The sequence below is a fragment of the Scomber japonicus genome, chromosome 6, assembly GCF_027409825.1.
Source record: "Scomber japonicus isolate fScoJap1 chromosome 6, fScoJap1.pri, whole genome shotgun sequence".
NCBI lineage: Eukaryota > Metazoa > Chordata > Actinopteri > Scombriformes > Scombridae > Scomber > Scomber japonicus.
The window spans coordinates 36,107,576-36,121,516 of record NC_070583.1 but is presented as its reverse complement, the minus strand read 5'-3'; the positions used below and the strand labels follow the sequence as shown (position 1 = coordinate 36,121,516).

Genomic DNA, 13,941 nt, shown 5'->3' with positions numbered 1-13,941 from the left:
AAGAATAAATATGTGTTCTGAGTTTGACATACCACAGAAAAGTGTGTTGTTAACCACCCTGCCAAATTTGAATGATTAAAAAAAAATCGCCAAATATATGAAATTAGGCTTCTAAGTTGTGTAAAAATCAGCCTCTTTCTCTGCTCCCAAACGCTGAAGCCCCGCACCCTACCAAGTGTCACCTGTCAATCAAAGTGACCACCTCTACCAGAAACATGGACGCTATGTCTGAGAGCTTTCTGCTACTAGCTCGGCGGCTAACTCAGCTGCTAGCTTGGCAGCTAACTCGGCTGCTAGCTCGGCAGCTAACTCGGCAGCTAACTCGGCAGCTAACTCGGCTGCTAGCTCGGCGGCTAACTGGCTAACTATAGACTGTAGTAGTAGTAGTGTGTGCTGAATGTATTTATACCTCTACAGCAGCAGGGGCGGGTTTATGCTAATCACTAAATCCTGAACACAGAAATCTTGAAACACAGTTTGTGAAGCCTAGCTCCACAATTCAAATCTAAATGATTGAAATGCTTTTTACACCTTTTTTAGAAATACATTTATGACCTATTTAATGTGTTTAGAACATTAGAATAACATGTAATCAAAGACAGAATGAACATGGAGTATAAAGTTTGTCTTCATGCAGGTTTTTCTCTCTTTCCTCTGAGAAACTAAACAGGCTGTTGAGTCGAAGTGTTGACCCAACACTGTGGGTCCTAGACGACCACATCCTCAATCACTCACAACCATACGACTCTCACATCCTTATTTTCATACGTAAAAACCTGCAGCGGCTCACAGTTTGTTCTAAATATTATATTCTGGTTGTCTCCCGATGCTAATCTAGTTTCAGTCTGAGGTTTTTTATTTCCAGTGTTCGTGACAAAGACATCTTGTTTTTATGTTTTGAGTCTGTCTGAAGTGCGTGCAGGGTTTTAATGAAATTTTTATTTTCACCAAAATCTGCTTTTTTGTGAATAAATAATCTTAGTAACGGAGGATGAGCAACATGAAACACTGACGATGTTGAGATCGATAATCAAAATCAAGCTTTGAATCAAAAGGAGCTTTTCCACGACACAGTTCCAGCTCAACTCGACTCGCCTCGACTTGGTTCAAGGAACAACCTTTTCTATTACAAAAAGGTACCTACTCAATGTGGGCGGGGTCGTCATAGCAACGGCTCTTCGAAACTGCCGTGACTTCATTTTCTACGCGACACAAACACATAACCAATGGAGGACATGGAGGTGATGGTGTACTTGCTGCTGTATGTGGCTTTCTGTCTCACACAAAGCGTCCTTCCTTCCTTCCTTCCTTCCTTCCTTCCCTCTGTCCTTCCTTCCTTCATTCATTCCTTCCTTCCCTCTGTCCTTCCTTCCTTCCTTTCCTGTGGCTTTCTGTCAAACTCAAAGCAAAGAGAAGAGAAACCGTATGACTGTAACGCTGTTGCCTGTATTTAAAAATGTCGGGTTTGATTCTTGTGTGGGACGGCTCATGACTCCTCCAGTAACTCTCTGACCAATCACCGGCCGGCAGTCTGATGACGTCACATTTAGTATCGGCTCGGCTCGCTTGGAATCTCAGCAGAGCAGATACTAAAAAAGTACCAGGTACCAGGTACTATCCTAGTGGAGACGCAGAGAAACCGTCGAGTCGTGCTGGTACTGTGTAGTGGAAGTGCCAAAAGAGCGACTGCTGCACCATCTGCATGTCATATAATATGTTTTTGTGTGTGTGTGGGGGGGGGGGGGGGGGGGGTCGGGGGGTAGGTTTATCTGCAAGCAAACAAAGAGTGAAGAAGTCCAGCATCCACACACCTTTCCCGGTGCATGCTGGTCCTTTACCTGCCTAAAGGTCTACTCTGTGTTGCAGAATATCTCCATCACCTGGAAGGAGTCACAGAAGCATAAAGAGCAGAATGAACAGCTTCTTTTCAACACCCACATGATTCATTAACATGTCGTCTGCTCTCTGTGCACTCTCGTCCTTTATCTGCCACCAAACTAGTTCATTCCACCAATATCTAGTTATGCTACATTAGTGCTATTCCCCTCCGAGCCCGTGGTGGCATGTTATCAACATCCGGGGTCTGTAGGTTGACCTGCTAACCTCTGATCTGGATGATGTCATTGAAGGTCTTAGCCATGGTGAACTATAATAAGAAGGTTAGTACCATAACTAAATATTGGTGAAATGAACTAGTTTGGCGGCAGATAATGTGTTATATAGAGGCTGTGCTTCGGTGCCCCGTGTACTCACATTATACGGATATACGCGACGCAACACTGGAGCTAATTTGAGTATTTCGTCCCAACGACTCCAAATGACACCAAAGTTGTCTGGGTGAGTAAATGATCGGATTTTATGTTAGGGCGTATTCACACCTGCCTTGTTTGGTTCGGACCAAACCAAAAAAATCGCTGGTGCGGACCTTTTGGGCTGGTGTGAACACAAACCATCGAACTCTGGAGCGGACCAAACAGTCGGACCGAGACCCAGTCGGAGAGGTGGTCTCGGTTCGCTTCCAAACGGACCCTGGAACGGTTCAGCTTTTTGTCCAATGATTGAACGATCTTTGCACACATGTGGGTTTGTTGACAAATTCTGGCCCACTTGCGAAAAGCGCAATGTGAACAGGAACCGCACCAAACCCAAAAAAGAAACATTGTATTTTGGTCCGGACTAAATAAGCTGACCAAATGGTAATTATCCTTCAAATGCTGTTTTAGTACATAACTGTGAGTGCATTAAGTTGTTCTTGCAGTAACAGCCAGTGTAGGCTACTATTAGGCTGCTGAATCTGATCGTTTGAAGTCTCCTTGGTCCTTTGCATGTAAAGTATTAACACCAAACACAAAGGCTCTCAGAAAGTGTGAGGTTTAAAGGAAGTGAGGAAGTGGTCAGTAGAGCCGGGCAGCAGCAAGATCTGTAGAGTGAAGATCTGTGTGTGTGTGTGTGTGTATGTGTGTGTGTGTGTGTGTGTGTGTGGAGCTCTGACCTCAATACGAATCCTGTATGTCACAAAGACTCATCAAACCACATTTTACTTTCTTGTGAAGTTATTACCTCCCCACCCCCCCCACCCCCACCCTCTCCTCCTCCTCCTCCTCCTCCTCCTCCCTTTTTCTCTTTAAAGTGACTCAGACTGACGCAAAACACCAACCAGAAGTATCTCATTTACTGACTGTGACTTCACCACTGATGACGTAAAGGTTAAAACACACACAGTGGGCGTCATGAAGACTGAGATATACTTTAATATGGGTCAGTGAAGGCTTTTTGTTAGTCTCCATGAGGTTTAGTTTAAATTTAAAGGGTTAAAATGTGAAAATAAACGTAAAGGGAAGAAGGACAGAAGGAAGTTTGGAAGGGAGGAAGGAAGGAAAGGAAAGAAGGGGAAGGAAGGAGGGAAGGAAAGAAGGTCAGAAGGAAAGAAGGAAGGGAAGAAGAACAGAAGGAAGGAAGGAGGGAAGGGCAGAAGGACAGAAGGAAGGAAGGAATGAAGGAAGGAAGGATCAGTATCAGTATAAGTCCACTTAAATACACTGTAGGTGATAAAACATTAAATATTTATCATTCTTTTGTGGTTACACCATTTGACATTTTCAGGAGCATTCAGTCTTACTTTTGGTCCCTTATTTATCACCGACCAGTCAGACTAATCAGTCTCAACCTGAATCATCACGTTCAACTCCGACTGGTTCAAAGATTATAATCTATAAATAATCCTTCATCCCACGAGTCATACGTCAGTGAAACTAGTGAATTATAGACATGCAAATATTGTTTTGACTCCCACGTTCCTGCTCTTTATTTCTCAAATTTGCATTAACTTATTTATAGTAATTGTTGTATATTAATTAGGGCTGTCAAACGATTAATTATTTAATCAAGATTAATCGCAGTATTTCCATAGTTAATCGCGATTAATCGCGTTTTGAATTGCATGATTAAAATCCTGTTATTTTCCATTTGAAGGCAGTTTTAAGCCCATAATGTAAAGCATTTCTTACCAGAGTGTCTTAACTGGGAATCAATCACGGCTCTGCTGCGACTCCCACACTCCAAAATGGTCCTTTGGTGGAGCTGAGGCTGGCTTGGCTGCACCTGGGTGTTTAGCGTGGAGGTGCTAACTCAAACTCCACGTACTCCGGTGGTAGTTAAACTCCGTTTGACACAGGTTGCATTTTACTTTTGACTTGTCAACTGAAGCGTCTGGAAGTGTTTTAAAGTTAAACAAGCCGTTCAAAAGTCCAGTAGCTCTCTTACTTTCCATCAGCGCGGTAGGTTTACTGCAGGAGGCCACTTCAAAGCATAGCGCTACAGCTAGAGGAGCCGTCTACGGGGGAGTAGAAGGGACAAAAAGGCTTGCAACATTAAAATGCAATTAAAAAAGATTAACGCGTTATGGATCGCATTAATCTAATCGCGATTAACGCGTTAACGCTGACAGCCCTAATAATAAGTTCAGAATAATAAAATAAGCGTGGGAGGAAATATTACTGGTCATTCTCTGATCTGAGTGGAAGCAGTCAGTCGTGATCTGTCAGTCTCTCCGTCTGCTGAGGCTTTTCTCAGAAGTTGCAGCTTCCCTCATACTGCTAACTCTGTCCTGTGGTAACATGTCAGGTGGAGATACGCTGGCAGTGATGTGTGAACAGTAACCGTATTAGGAGGTATAGTGAGGCGGGCATTACTCACTGCTTCACTTTTACCGTAACTCTGATCTCCTCCACTGAGCTTCATTATTAAAAGTTCCTGTTTTTATATTTAACTGAACCAGCTGCAGGATTTCCTTTAACCCTCTGCAGCTCTCGTTCTGACATCAGACCGTCAGCCAGGGACTGATATCACTCTTAATAAGAAGTGAAGACTCACAGTAGCTTTGATGTCTGCTGTGTGGGTGTTGATTGAGATGAGCAGAGGTTAGAGGGTAGAGTAGCCAAAAATTGTACTCAAGTAAAAGTAAAAAGTAGTCAAGAGTAAAAAAGTTCTAATTACAAAATAGCTTAAATTAAAATAATCCAGGTAAATTCAAGTACTTAAATAAAAAACAAAATCAATAAAAAAAATGTTTTTAAATCAATAAAATAATAAAAAATAAAATCAATAAAATAAAATCAATAAAATATTTTTTAAAAAATCAATTTAAAAAAATCAATAAAATATTTTAAAAAAAATCAATTTAAAAAAATCAATTTAAAAAAAATCAATAAATAATAAAAAATCAATTTCAAAAAATCAATAAATAATAAAAAATAAAATAAAAAACTACAAAATAAAATAATTAAAAAAAAAAATAATAATTAAAAAAAAATTAAGTACAAATTTCCAAACCTTTGTACTTTTTCACCATGCTTTGCAGGCTCATAAACTCGGTGTGTGTGTGTGTGTGTCTGTGTGCGTGTGTGTGTGTGTGTGTCTGTGTGTGTGTGTGTGTGTGTGTGTGTGTGTGTGTGTGTGTGTGTGTGTGTGTTTGTGACTAAACTCTGCATAATGTAGCTTCTGTAAGGTAAACATGCTTTCAGTATGAGGCCAGTTCCTCCTCGCCTGTGTGTCTCCTTTACCGACTGTTGATTCTGACACTTTTCATCCATTTCTCTTTTTTGTTGCTACGACTGTTAATTGTAAAGCGAACCCGTCCCCCCGCTGTGATTGAGTCTGGTCACGTGACGAGACTGCACGGCGGCTCTGTTTGATTGGTGAAACACAGTCAAGTGGTAGAGCCTTTAGGGGAAGTCCAGGGTTTCCCACAGCACTTTACAGCTAAGGCGGCCGCCTAAGCAACACACGCCTGCCGCCTTAACTAACGTCTTCAAAAAATATAAATAAATAAATCCAACCAACGTCTGCAGCGAGCCGGAACCGCTGTGTCCGACTGTCTGACTTCGACCCTGAACACACCTGTAGCTCTGTACCTCCCGCTAGCATAACACAGACATGCTAACAGTGATATTAAGTTTAAGGAAACAAACACAGACCGCTGGTTAAAACATAAATCTACATCATCTGAGGCAGAACCTGCTCAGAAAGAAACAGCGGAGCCCGAAAAACTAATGAAAACAGCTCCATGTGACGTCACCATTAACAACGTTAATCCTCAGACAGGTAACTGTGACGTTACTATAGTAACAAGATTCAGGTTAACTGTGACGGCTAACTGTGACGTTACTATAGTAACAAGTTTCAGGCTAACCGGCTCAAAGTAAATTAACGGCTCCAACTAAACAGCTGATATTAGCGGCATAATGTGTTAAATGCTGCGATGTTTTGATTTTTTATCAGCTGATGTTACAAAACGTCAATTTTATTTCCACCACCTTAACTAACACATTTTCTGCGGGAAACCCTGAAGTCTCTCTCTCTCTCTGACAAAAGGCGTAAGTGGGGGAGATATAAATAATGAGGCGTAGAAAACCAAAGAGGTAAAAAGAAAAGTAACGAGCACAATGCAGCCTAATGTAGTGGAGTAAGAGTTCAGTTTCTTCTTCACAAATCTACTCAAGTAAAAGTAAAAAAAGTAAAGTGATTTAAAACTACTCAAGTAAATGTAATTTTTTTGGCACAGGCGTCTTTATTTTGACAGAAGACAGACAGACAGGAAACAGGTGGGTGTGACATGCAGCAAAAGGTGTGAACAGTTGAGTTTGCGTTCGTGGAAAGAGCCGAGATTGTTTCCTGTTTGTTATGCAACGACAAAATTGCGTTGATGAAACAATGTTTCATTCTTTCCTTCCTTCCTTCCTCCTTCCTTCCATCTTCCTCCCTTCCTTCCTCCCTTCCTTCTTTCCTCTGTCCGTCTTTCCTTCCTCCCTTCCTCCTTCCTTTCCTTCCTTCCTTTCTCCTTTCCTTCCATCTTCCTCCCTTCCATCCTTCCTTCCTTCCTTCCTCCTTCCCTTCCATCCTCCCTTCCTTCTTTCCTCTGTCCGTCTTTCCTTCCTTCCTTCCTCCCTTCCTCCTTCCTTTCCTTCCTTCCTTTCTCCTTTCCTTCCATCTTCCTCCCTTCCATCCTTCCTTCCTTCCTTCCTCCTTCCCTTCCATCCTCCCTTCCTTCTTTCCTCTGTCCTTCTTTCCTTCCTTCCTCCCTCCTACCTTCTTTCCTCTGTCCTTCTTTCCTTCCTTCCTTCCTCCTACCCTTCCATCCATTCTTCCTTCCTTCCTTCCTTCCTTCCTCCCTTCCTTCTTTCCTCCCTCCTTTCCTTCCTTCCTCCCTTCGTTCCTTCTTCCTGAAAAAGATACAGGTTGGTCAACATGGATTAAATATCTGTTGAATAAACGTAAGTGTAAGTTTAATATCCAAATGTTTCTTGTAGCCGTCTTTATGTGACTCTTCTGAGATTTAACCCTCCTGTTGTGTTCGAGTCAAGGAAATAAGGAAAGGAGGGAGGGAGGGAGGGAGGGAGGAAGGAGGGAGGGAAGGAAGAAAGGGGGATGGAGGAAGGAAGGAGGGAAGGGAGGAAAGGAAATAAGGAAGGAAGGAAGGACGGAGGAAAGAAGTAAGTAAACAAGGAAGGTAGGAGGGTGGGAGGAAATAAGGTAGGAGGGTGGGAGGAAGGAAGGAAAGAAGGACAGAGGAGAGAAGGAAGGGAGGAAGGAAGGACGGAGGAAGGAAAGAAGGTAGGAAGGAGGGAGGAAGGAAGGAAGGAAGAAAGGAGGGGGAAAGGAGGAAGGAAAGGAGGGAGGGAGGAAAGAAGGGAAGGAAGGAAGGAGGGAAGGAAGGAAGAGTCAAAACAGGAGGGTTAAACTCAGAGCATATGAGACATGCACTCTAACCACTCCATTACACGTGTAGCTTAGTATGTGTTTTTACATATGAAGCAGATTATGGTTGGCGGATCATGTTCTGCTGTCTAGGATAGGCATGGGCTGGTATGAGATTCTGGCGGTATGATAACCTTAACCCTTAAACAGACAACGTGCACCAGGAGATACAGACTCTTTAACTTTCCTGTTGTCCTCCCGAGTCCCTCCTCTGTCCTTCCTTCCTTCCTTCCTTCCTTCCTTCCTTCCTTCCTCAGATCTAAGTTGAGCTGTTAGGGTAAATGTTCCCTCCTTCTGTCCTTTCTTCCTTCATTCATCTGTCCTTCCTTTCTTCCTTTCTTTCTTCCTTCCTTCCTCCCTCCCTCCCTCCCTCCCTCCCTCCCTTCCTTCCTTCCTCCCTCCTTTCCATCCTTCTTCCTCCCTCCTTCTTCCTCCCTTCCTTCCCTTCCTCCCTCCTTTCCATCCTTCTTCCTCCCTCCTTCTTCCTCCCTTCCTTCCCTTCCCTTCCTCCCTTCTTTCCTTCCTTCCTTCCTCCCTCCTTCTTCCTCCCTTCCTTCCCTTCCTCCTTTCCTCCCTCATTTCCTCCTTTCCTCCCTCCTTTCCTCCCTTCCTCCCTCCTTTCCTTCCTTCTTCCCTCCTTTCCTTCCTTCCTCCTTTCCTTCCTTCCTTCTTCACTCCTTTCCTTCCTTCATTCTTCCTTTAGGTGCAAATGACATAACTAGTAAGGTCTGTTTAAGGGTTAAGACAAAATATCACAGTTTCACTGTTTCATGGTATGGCGGTATTGTGATTACAGCTCTAAAATGTTCCTAAAAAGAAGAAAAATAAAGACAGACGTGTTAATTTAACCTGAATCTGTAATGACAGTGTGAGGAGTCGTGATACTCTACGCTGCAGCTGCACCACCTGTCCTCAAGTCAAGGAGGGAAGGGAAGGAAAGAAGGAAGGAAGGAGGAAGGAAAGAAGGAAGGAAGGAAGGGAGGTAGGGAGGAGAAGGAAGGAGGGAGGTAAGGGAAGGAGGAACGACGGAAGGAAGGAAGGAAGGAAGGGAGGTAGGGAGGAGAAGGAGGGAGGGAGGGAAGGGAAGGAGGAACGACGGAAGGAAGGAAGGGAGGGAGGGAGAGAGGAAGGGAGGGAGGGAGAGAGGAAGAAAAGGAAGGGAGGAAGGACGGAAGAAAAGGAAGGACAGAAGAAAAGAAGGAAGGATGGGAGGGAGGATGAAGGAAGGAAAGGAAAGGAAAGGAGGGAGGAAGGAAGGAAGGAAGGAAGGATGGAGGAAGGTAGGAGGGAGGAAGGAAGGAAGGAAAGGAGGAAGGAAGAATGGAAGGGAGGAAGGAAAGGAAGGATGGAAGGGAGGAAGAAAGAAAGAAGGAAAGGAAGGATGGAAGGGAGGAAGAAAGAAGGAAAGGAAGGATGGAAGGATGGAAGGGAGGAAGAAAGAAGGAAAGGAAGGATGGAAGGGAGGAAGAAAGAAGGAAAGGAAGGATGGAAGGGAGGAAGATGGAAGGAAGGAAGGAAAGAAGGACAGAGGAAAGAAGGTAGGAGGGAGGGAGGAAGGAAAGAAAGGAAAAATTTGGCAGTTCGGTTATCGTGGCTCTTTCAAATCGCGGTATACCTGGAACACGGTTATCATCCCATGCCTAGTCTCGGAGTCGACTTCCTGCTTACTGTAGAATAACAACACTTTGAGTAAAAATACTTGGCAAGGCTCCAACTGCATAAGATCATATCCTACCTGTGATACCTCTTGGAAATACCTGACATGCCAGTAATAGTATCAAGGACGCTGTCATTTGTCTCATGCATGTAGACGGTTGATCCAAGCTCGTAATAAAACATCCATTAACCCTCCTGTTGTGCTCAGGTCAAGGAAGGAAGGAAGGTAGGAAGGAAGGTAGGAAGGAATGAACAAAATGAGGAAGGAACGAAGGAAGGGAGGAAAGGGGAAGGAACGAAGTGGGGAAAGAAGGAAATGAGGAAGGAACGAAGGAAGGGAGGAAAGGAGGAAAGAAGGAAGGAAGGAAGGGAGGAAAAGAGGGAGGAAGGAAGGAAGAAAGGAAGGAAATAAGGGAGGGAGGGAGGAAAGAGGAAGTGAGAAAAAAGGAAATGAGGAAGGAAGGAAGTAACGAAGGAAGGAGGAAAAGAAGGAGGAAAGAAGGACGGAAGGGAGGAAGGAAAAGAGGGAGGAAGGAAGTAACGAAGGAAGGAAGGAGGAAAAGAGGAAGGAAGTAAGGAGAGGAAAGAAGGAAGGAAGGAAGGAAGGAAAGAAGGAAGGAACAGTTAAAAGAGATAGGGTCAATTTGACCCGTGAGCACAACAGGAGGGTTAAGAAAGAACTCCTGATTCGCCTCGTCTTTGCATCTTCAAGATCATCACAGAAACATCTACTCTCATTTTCCATAGTTTAATGTTACTCGATTACTCAAAAATCAGAAAACTAATAAACCACAGTACAAGTTAATGTGTGTTTCAATGCATCAACTATTAAGCTACATTTTGACTTTTTTCTAATCGGGGAGGTCATTCCTCTCAATCACCCCCCTCCAGGTTTCTCCATCATTGCCTAGGCCAGAGGTGTCAAACTCATCTTCATTCAAGGGCCACATACAGTCCAATTTGATCTGATGTGGGCCGGATCATTAAAAAGATGGATGGAAGGAAGGAAGGAAAGATGGAAGGAAGAAAGGAAGGAAGGAAGGAGTGAGGAATGAAGGAAGGTAGGGAGGAAGGAAGGAAGGAGTGAGGAAAGGAAGGACGGAAGGAAAAGGAGGAGGAGAAGGAAAGATGGAAGGAAGACAGGACAGGTGGAAGGAAGGAAGGAAGGAAAAGAAGACAGAAAGGAAGGAAGGAAGGAAAATAAGACAGAAAGGAAAGATGGAAGGAAGAAAGGAAGGAAGTAAAGAGAAGAAGGAAGAAAAGATGGAGGGAAGACAGGAAGAAAAGGAGGAAGGAAAGATGGAAGAAAGGAATTAAGTAACAAAGAATGAAAAGAAGGAAGGAAAAGAAGACAGGAAGTGGGCCGGGGCAGACCCCTTCGCGGGCCGGTTCTGGCCCACGGGCCGCATGTTTGACACCCCTGGCCTAGGCGGATGTTGAAGTCCCGCAGCAGAACCTTAGACTCACTGGGCCGCACCCCCTCCAAGGCTCCACCCAGGTAGTCCAAGAAGGACTCTGAGCTGTTTATCGGTGCATACACACAGACACCAGTCAGAGTCTTCTTTCCAGAGTATCCCCACATCCACCCAGTACCTTTCCCAATGGGCAACTCCAGAAAAGAAGAGAGTCCAGCCCCTCTCCTGGTTGTGGCTGTGCGTGGAGGTCAGCCCAAATATATCTAGTAGGTACCGCTCCACCTTCCACACCAGTTCCAGCTGCTTCCCAAACAGTGATCCCACGTCCCTGGAGCTAACCTACAATGCCTTGGATCAGCATGACCAGGCCCACACCTCTACCCAACACCCAATCGACATCACACCCAACCCCAGACTGAATGTAGGGCGGCGACTCCACGTTCCATTTTCTTTAAACTTCCTTATACAAGCCAATATTAAAAAGGCCTACCTGTTGGCAGCGATGTAGCCCATGAACAGGATGCTGGCATACATGTTGAGATAGAACGCCGAGGCCCCAAAGGTGCAGTAAACCCTGCGGACGGAGACGGCGCTGCTGGCGTAGTTGGAGATGCGGATGGGGAGGCAGAGAGTGAGCAGGAAGTCGGCGGCTGCCAGGTTCTTCAGGTAGATGGTCACGCTGCTGGACGTCTGCTGCTGAGCGCCGAAGAAGTAAACCTTCAGGGTGAAGCCGTTGAGCATCAAACCCACCTGCACAGATACTTCTGTTAATACACTGTGTAACGGCAGAGTTCACACATCACACTAGTGACTAGTCTTTTAACCCTTTGTAGGTCTGCTCAACCGCTTGGTAGACGTCACTTGGTGTCATGATATCTGCTCAAAAGCTAAATCTATTGAACCCATTTAACTTTTAGCTCAATCTTCAGCACTTGTATGAGGAATGTAATGTACAGACAGACCATCAGGTTGTGCTATGGTTGCTATAGATACAGGTTGTTCTATGGTTGCTATAGATACAGGTTCTGTTCTATGGTCGCTATAGATACAGGTTGTTCTATGGTTGCTATAGGTACAGGTTGTTCTGTGATTGCTATAGATACAGGTTCTGTTCTATGGTTGCTATAGATACAGGTTCTGTTCTATGGTTGCTATAGATACAGGTTCTGTTCTATGGTTGCTATAGATACAGGTTGTTCTATGGTTGCTATAGATACAGGTTGTGTTCTATGGTTGCTATAGATACAGGTTGTTCTATGGTTGCTATAGATACAGGTTGTTCTATGGTTGCTATAGATACAGGTTGTGTTCTATGGTTGCTATAGATACAGGTTCTGTTCTATGGTTGCTATAGAAACAGGTTGTTCTATGGTTGCTATAGATGCAGGTTGTGCTATGGTTGCTATAGATACAGGTTGTTCTATGGTTGCTATAGATACAGGTTGTGCTATGGTTGCTATAGATACAGGTTGTTCTATGGTTGCTATAGATACAGGTTCTGTTCTATGGTTGCTATAGATACAGGTTGTTCTATGGTTGCTATAGATGCAGGTTGTTCTATGGTTGCTATAGATACAGGTTGTTCTGTGGTTGCTATAGATACAGGTTCTGTTCTATGGTTGCTATAGATACAGGTTGTTCTATGGTTGCTATAGATACAGGTTGTGTTATGGTTGCTATAGATACAGGTTGTTCTATGGTTGCTATAGAAACAGGTTGTGCTTTAGTGTATAAAGGAAGAATAACACAAATCACTGTTGACATCAGAGATCCTGCTGGAGACATTTTTGAAGTTGAGTTTCATGTTTTCATCTTGAACGTGAACAGAATAAGTCTCTAACATGTTTTTAATAAAAGTTTAGAACCAATGAGGTGTGAATGAGTCTGTAGAGGCTGTAAAACATCACATTTAAGCTCAGTGAGAAAATAAAATCCATGTTCTATGTTGTCATGGCTTTAAAGAGGAAGGAAACACAAAGACATGTCTTTCTTGGTGTGACGTACGAAGAGTTTTACACTTTTATCAGAAACAACATCTCTTAAAGAATATCTAACACAATAATGTGCCAACACCCGATAATGTGCCGACACCCTTTGACGATGTTTTCTCTGAAATAGAGAAGTGAATATCTGAGACTCACCAGAAACACTAGACTGTAAACCAGCATGAAGAAGATGTGAGTGGAGGTGTCGACCTGACCGCACTCGGCCGTCTGGTTGGTGACTGGGGACGGGCTGGAGGACGGGCTGGGGGACGGGCTGGAGGACGGGGTGACCTCCATGTTTGTAGATGTTCTAAGAGACATGAAGCCTGTCAAATGATCTATGAGATATTAGACGACTGTTTAAATCATCAACAGGCTGTACAGCAGGGGTGTCAAACATGCGACCCAGGGGCCAGATCCGGCCCGCCGAAGGGTGCGATCCGATCCATTTCTTCCTTCTGTCCTTCCTTCCTTTCTGGTTTCTTTTCCTTATGTCCTTCCTTTCTTCCTTTTTTCCTTTCGTCCTTCCAGCTGTCCTTCCATCTTCCCTTCCTTCCTGGTTTCTTTTCCTTCTGTCCTTCCTTCCTTCCATCTGTCCTTCCTACCTTCCTTTTTTCCTTTCTTCGTTCCTTTCTTCCTTCCATCTGTCCTTCCTTCCTTCTGTGCTGTCTTCTTTCTCTCCCTTCTGTCCATCTTCCCTTCCGTCCTGTCTGGTTTCTTCTCCTTTCTTCCTTCTTTCCTTCCTTCCATCTGTCCTTCCTTCTGTCCTTCCTTCCATCTGTCCTTCCTACCTTCCTTTTTTCCTTTCTTCTTTCCTTTCTTCCTTCCATCTGTCCTTCCTTCCTTCTTTCTTGTCTTCTTTCCCTCCCTTCCTTCCATCTTCCCCTCCTTCCTTTCTGGTTTCTTTTCCTTCTGTCCTTCCTACCTTCCTTCCTTCCATCTGTCCTTCCTTCTGTCCTTCCTTCCATCTGTCCTTCCTACCTTCCTTTTTTCCTTTCTTCGTTCCTTTCTTCCTTCCATCTGTCCTTCCTTCCTTCTTTCCTGTCTTCTTTCCCTCCCTTCCTTCCATCTTCCCCTCCTTCCTTTCTGGTTTCTTTTCCTTCTGTCCTTCCTACCTTCCTTCCTTCCTT

General features: G+C 44.2%; 1 protein-coding gene across 1 annotated transcript in view; it reads right to left on the bottom strand.

The window, feature by feature from the left end:
- The window catches only part of LOC128359992 (P2Y purinoceptor 14-like), a 24,602-nt gene extending 11,494 nt beyond the window's left edge, over positions 1 to 13,108 (bottom strand). The window contains exons 1-2 of the mRNA XM_053320306.1: positions 12,968 to 13,108; positions 11,317 to 11,576 (exon numbers count right to left, since the gene is read on the bottom strand). Of these exons, the coding sequence (XP_053176281.1) occupies positions 11,317 to 11,576; positions 12,968 to 13,108 (401 nt within the window). The remainder of the gene's footprint in view (positions 1 to 11,316; positions 11,577 to 12,967) is intronic.
- Positions 13,109 to 13,941: the final 833 nt, after the last annotated feature.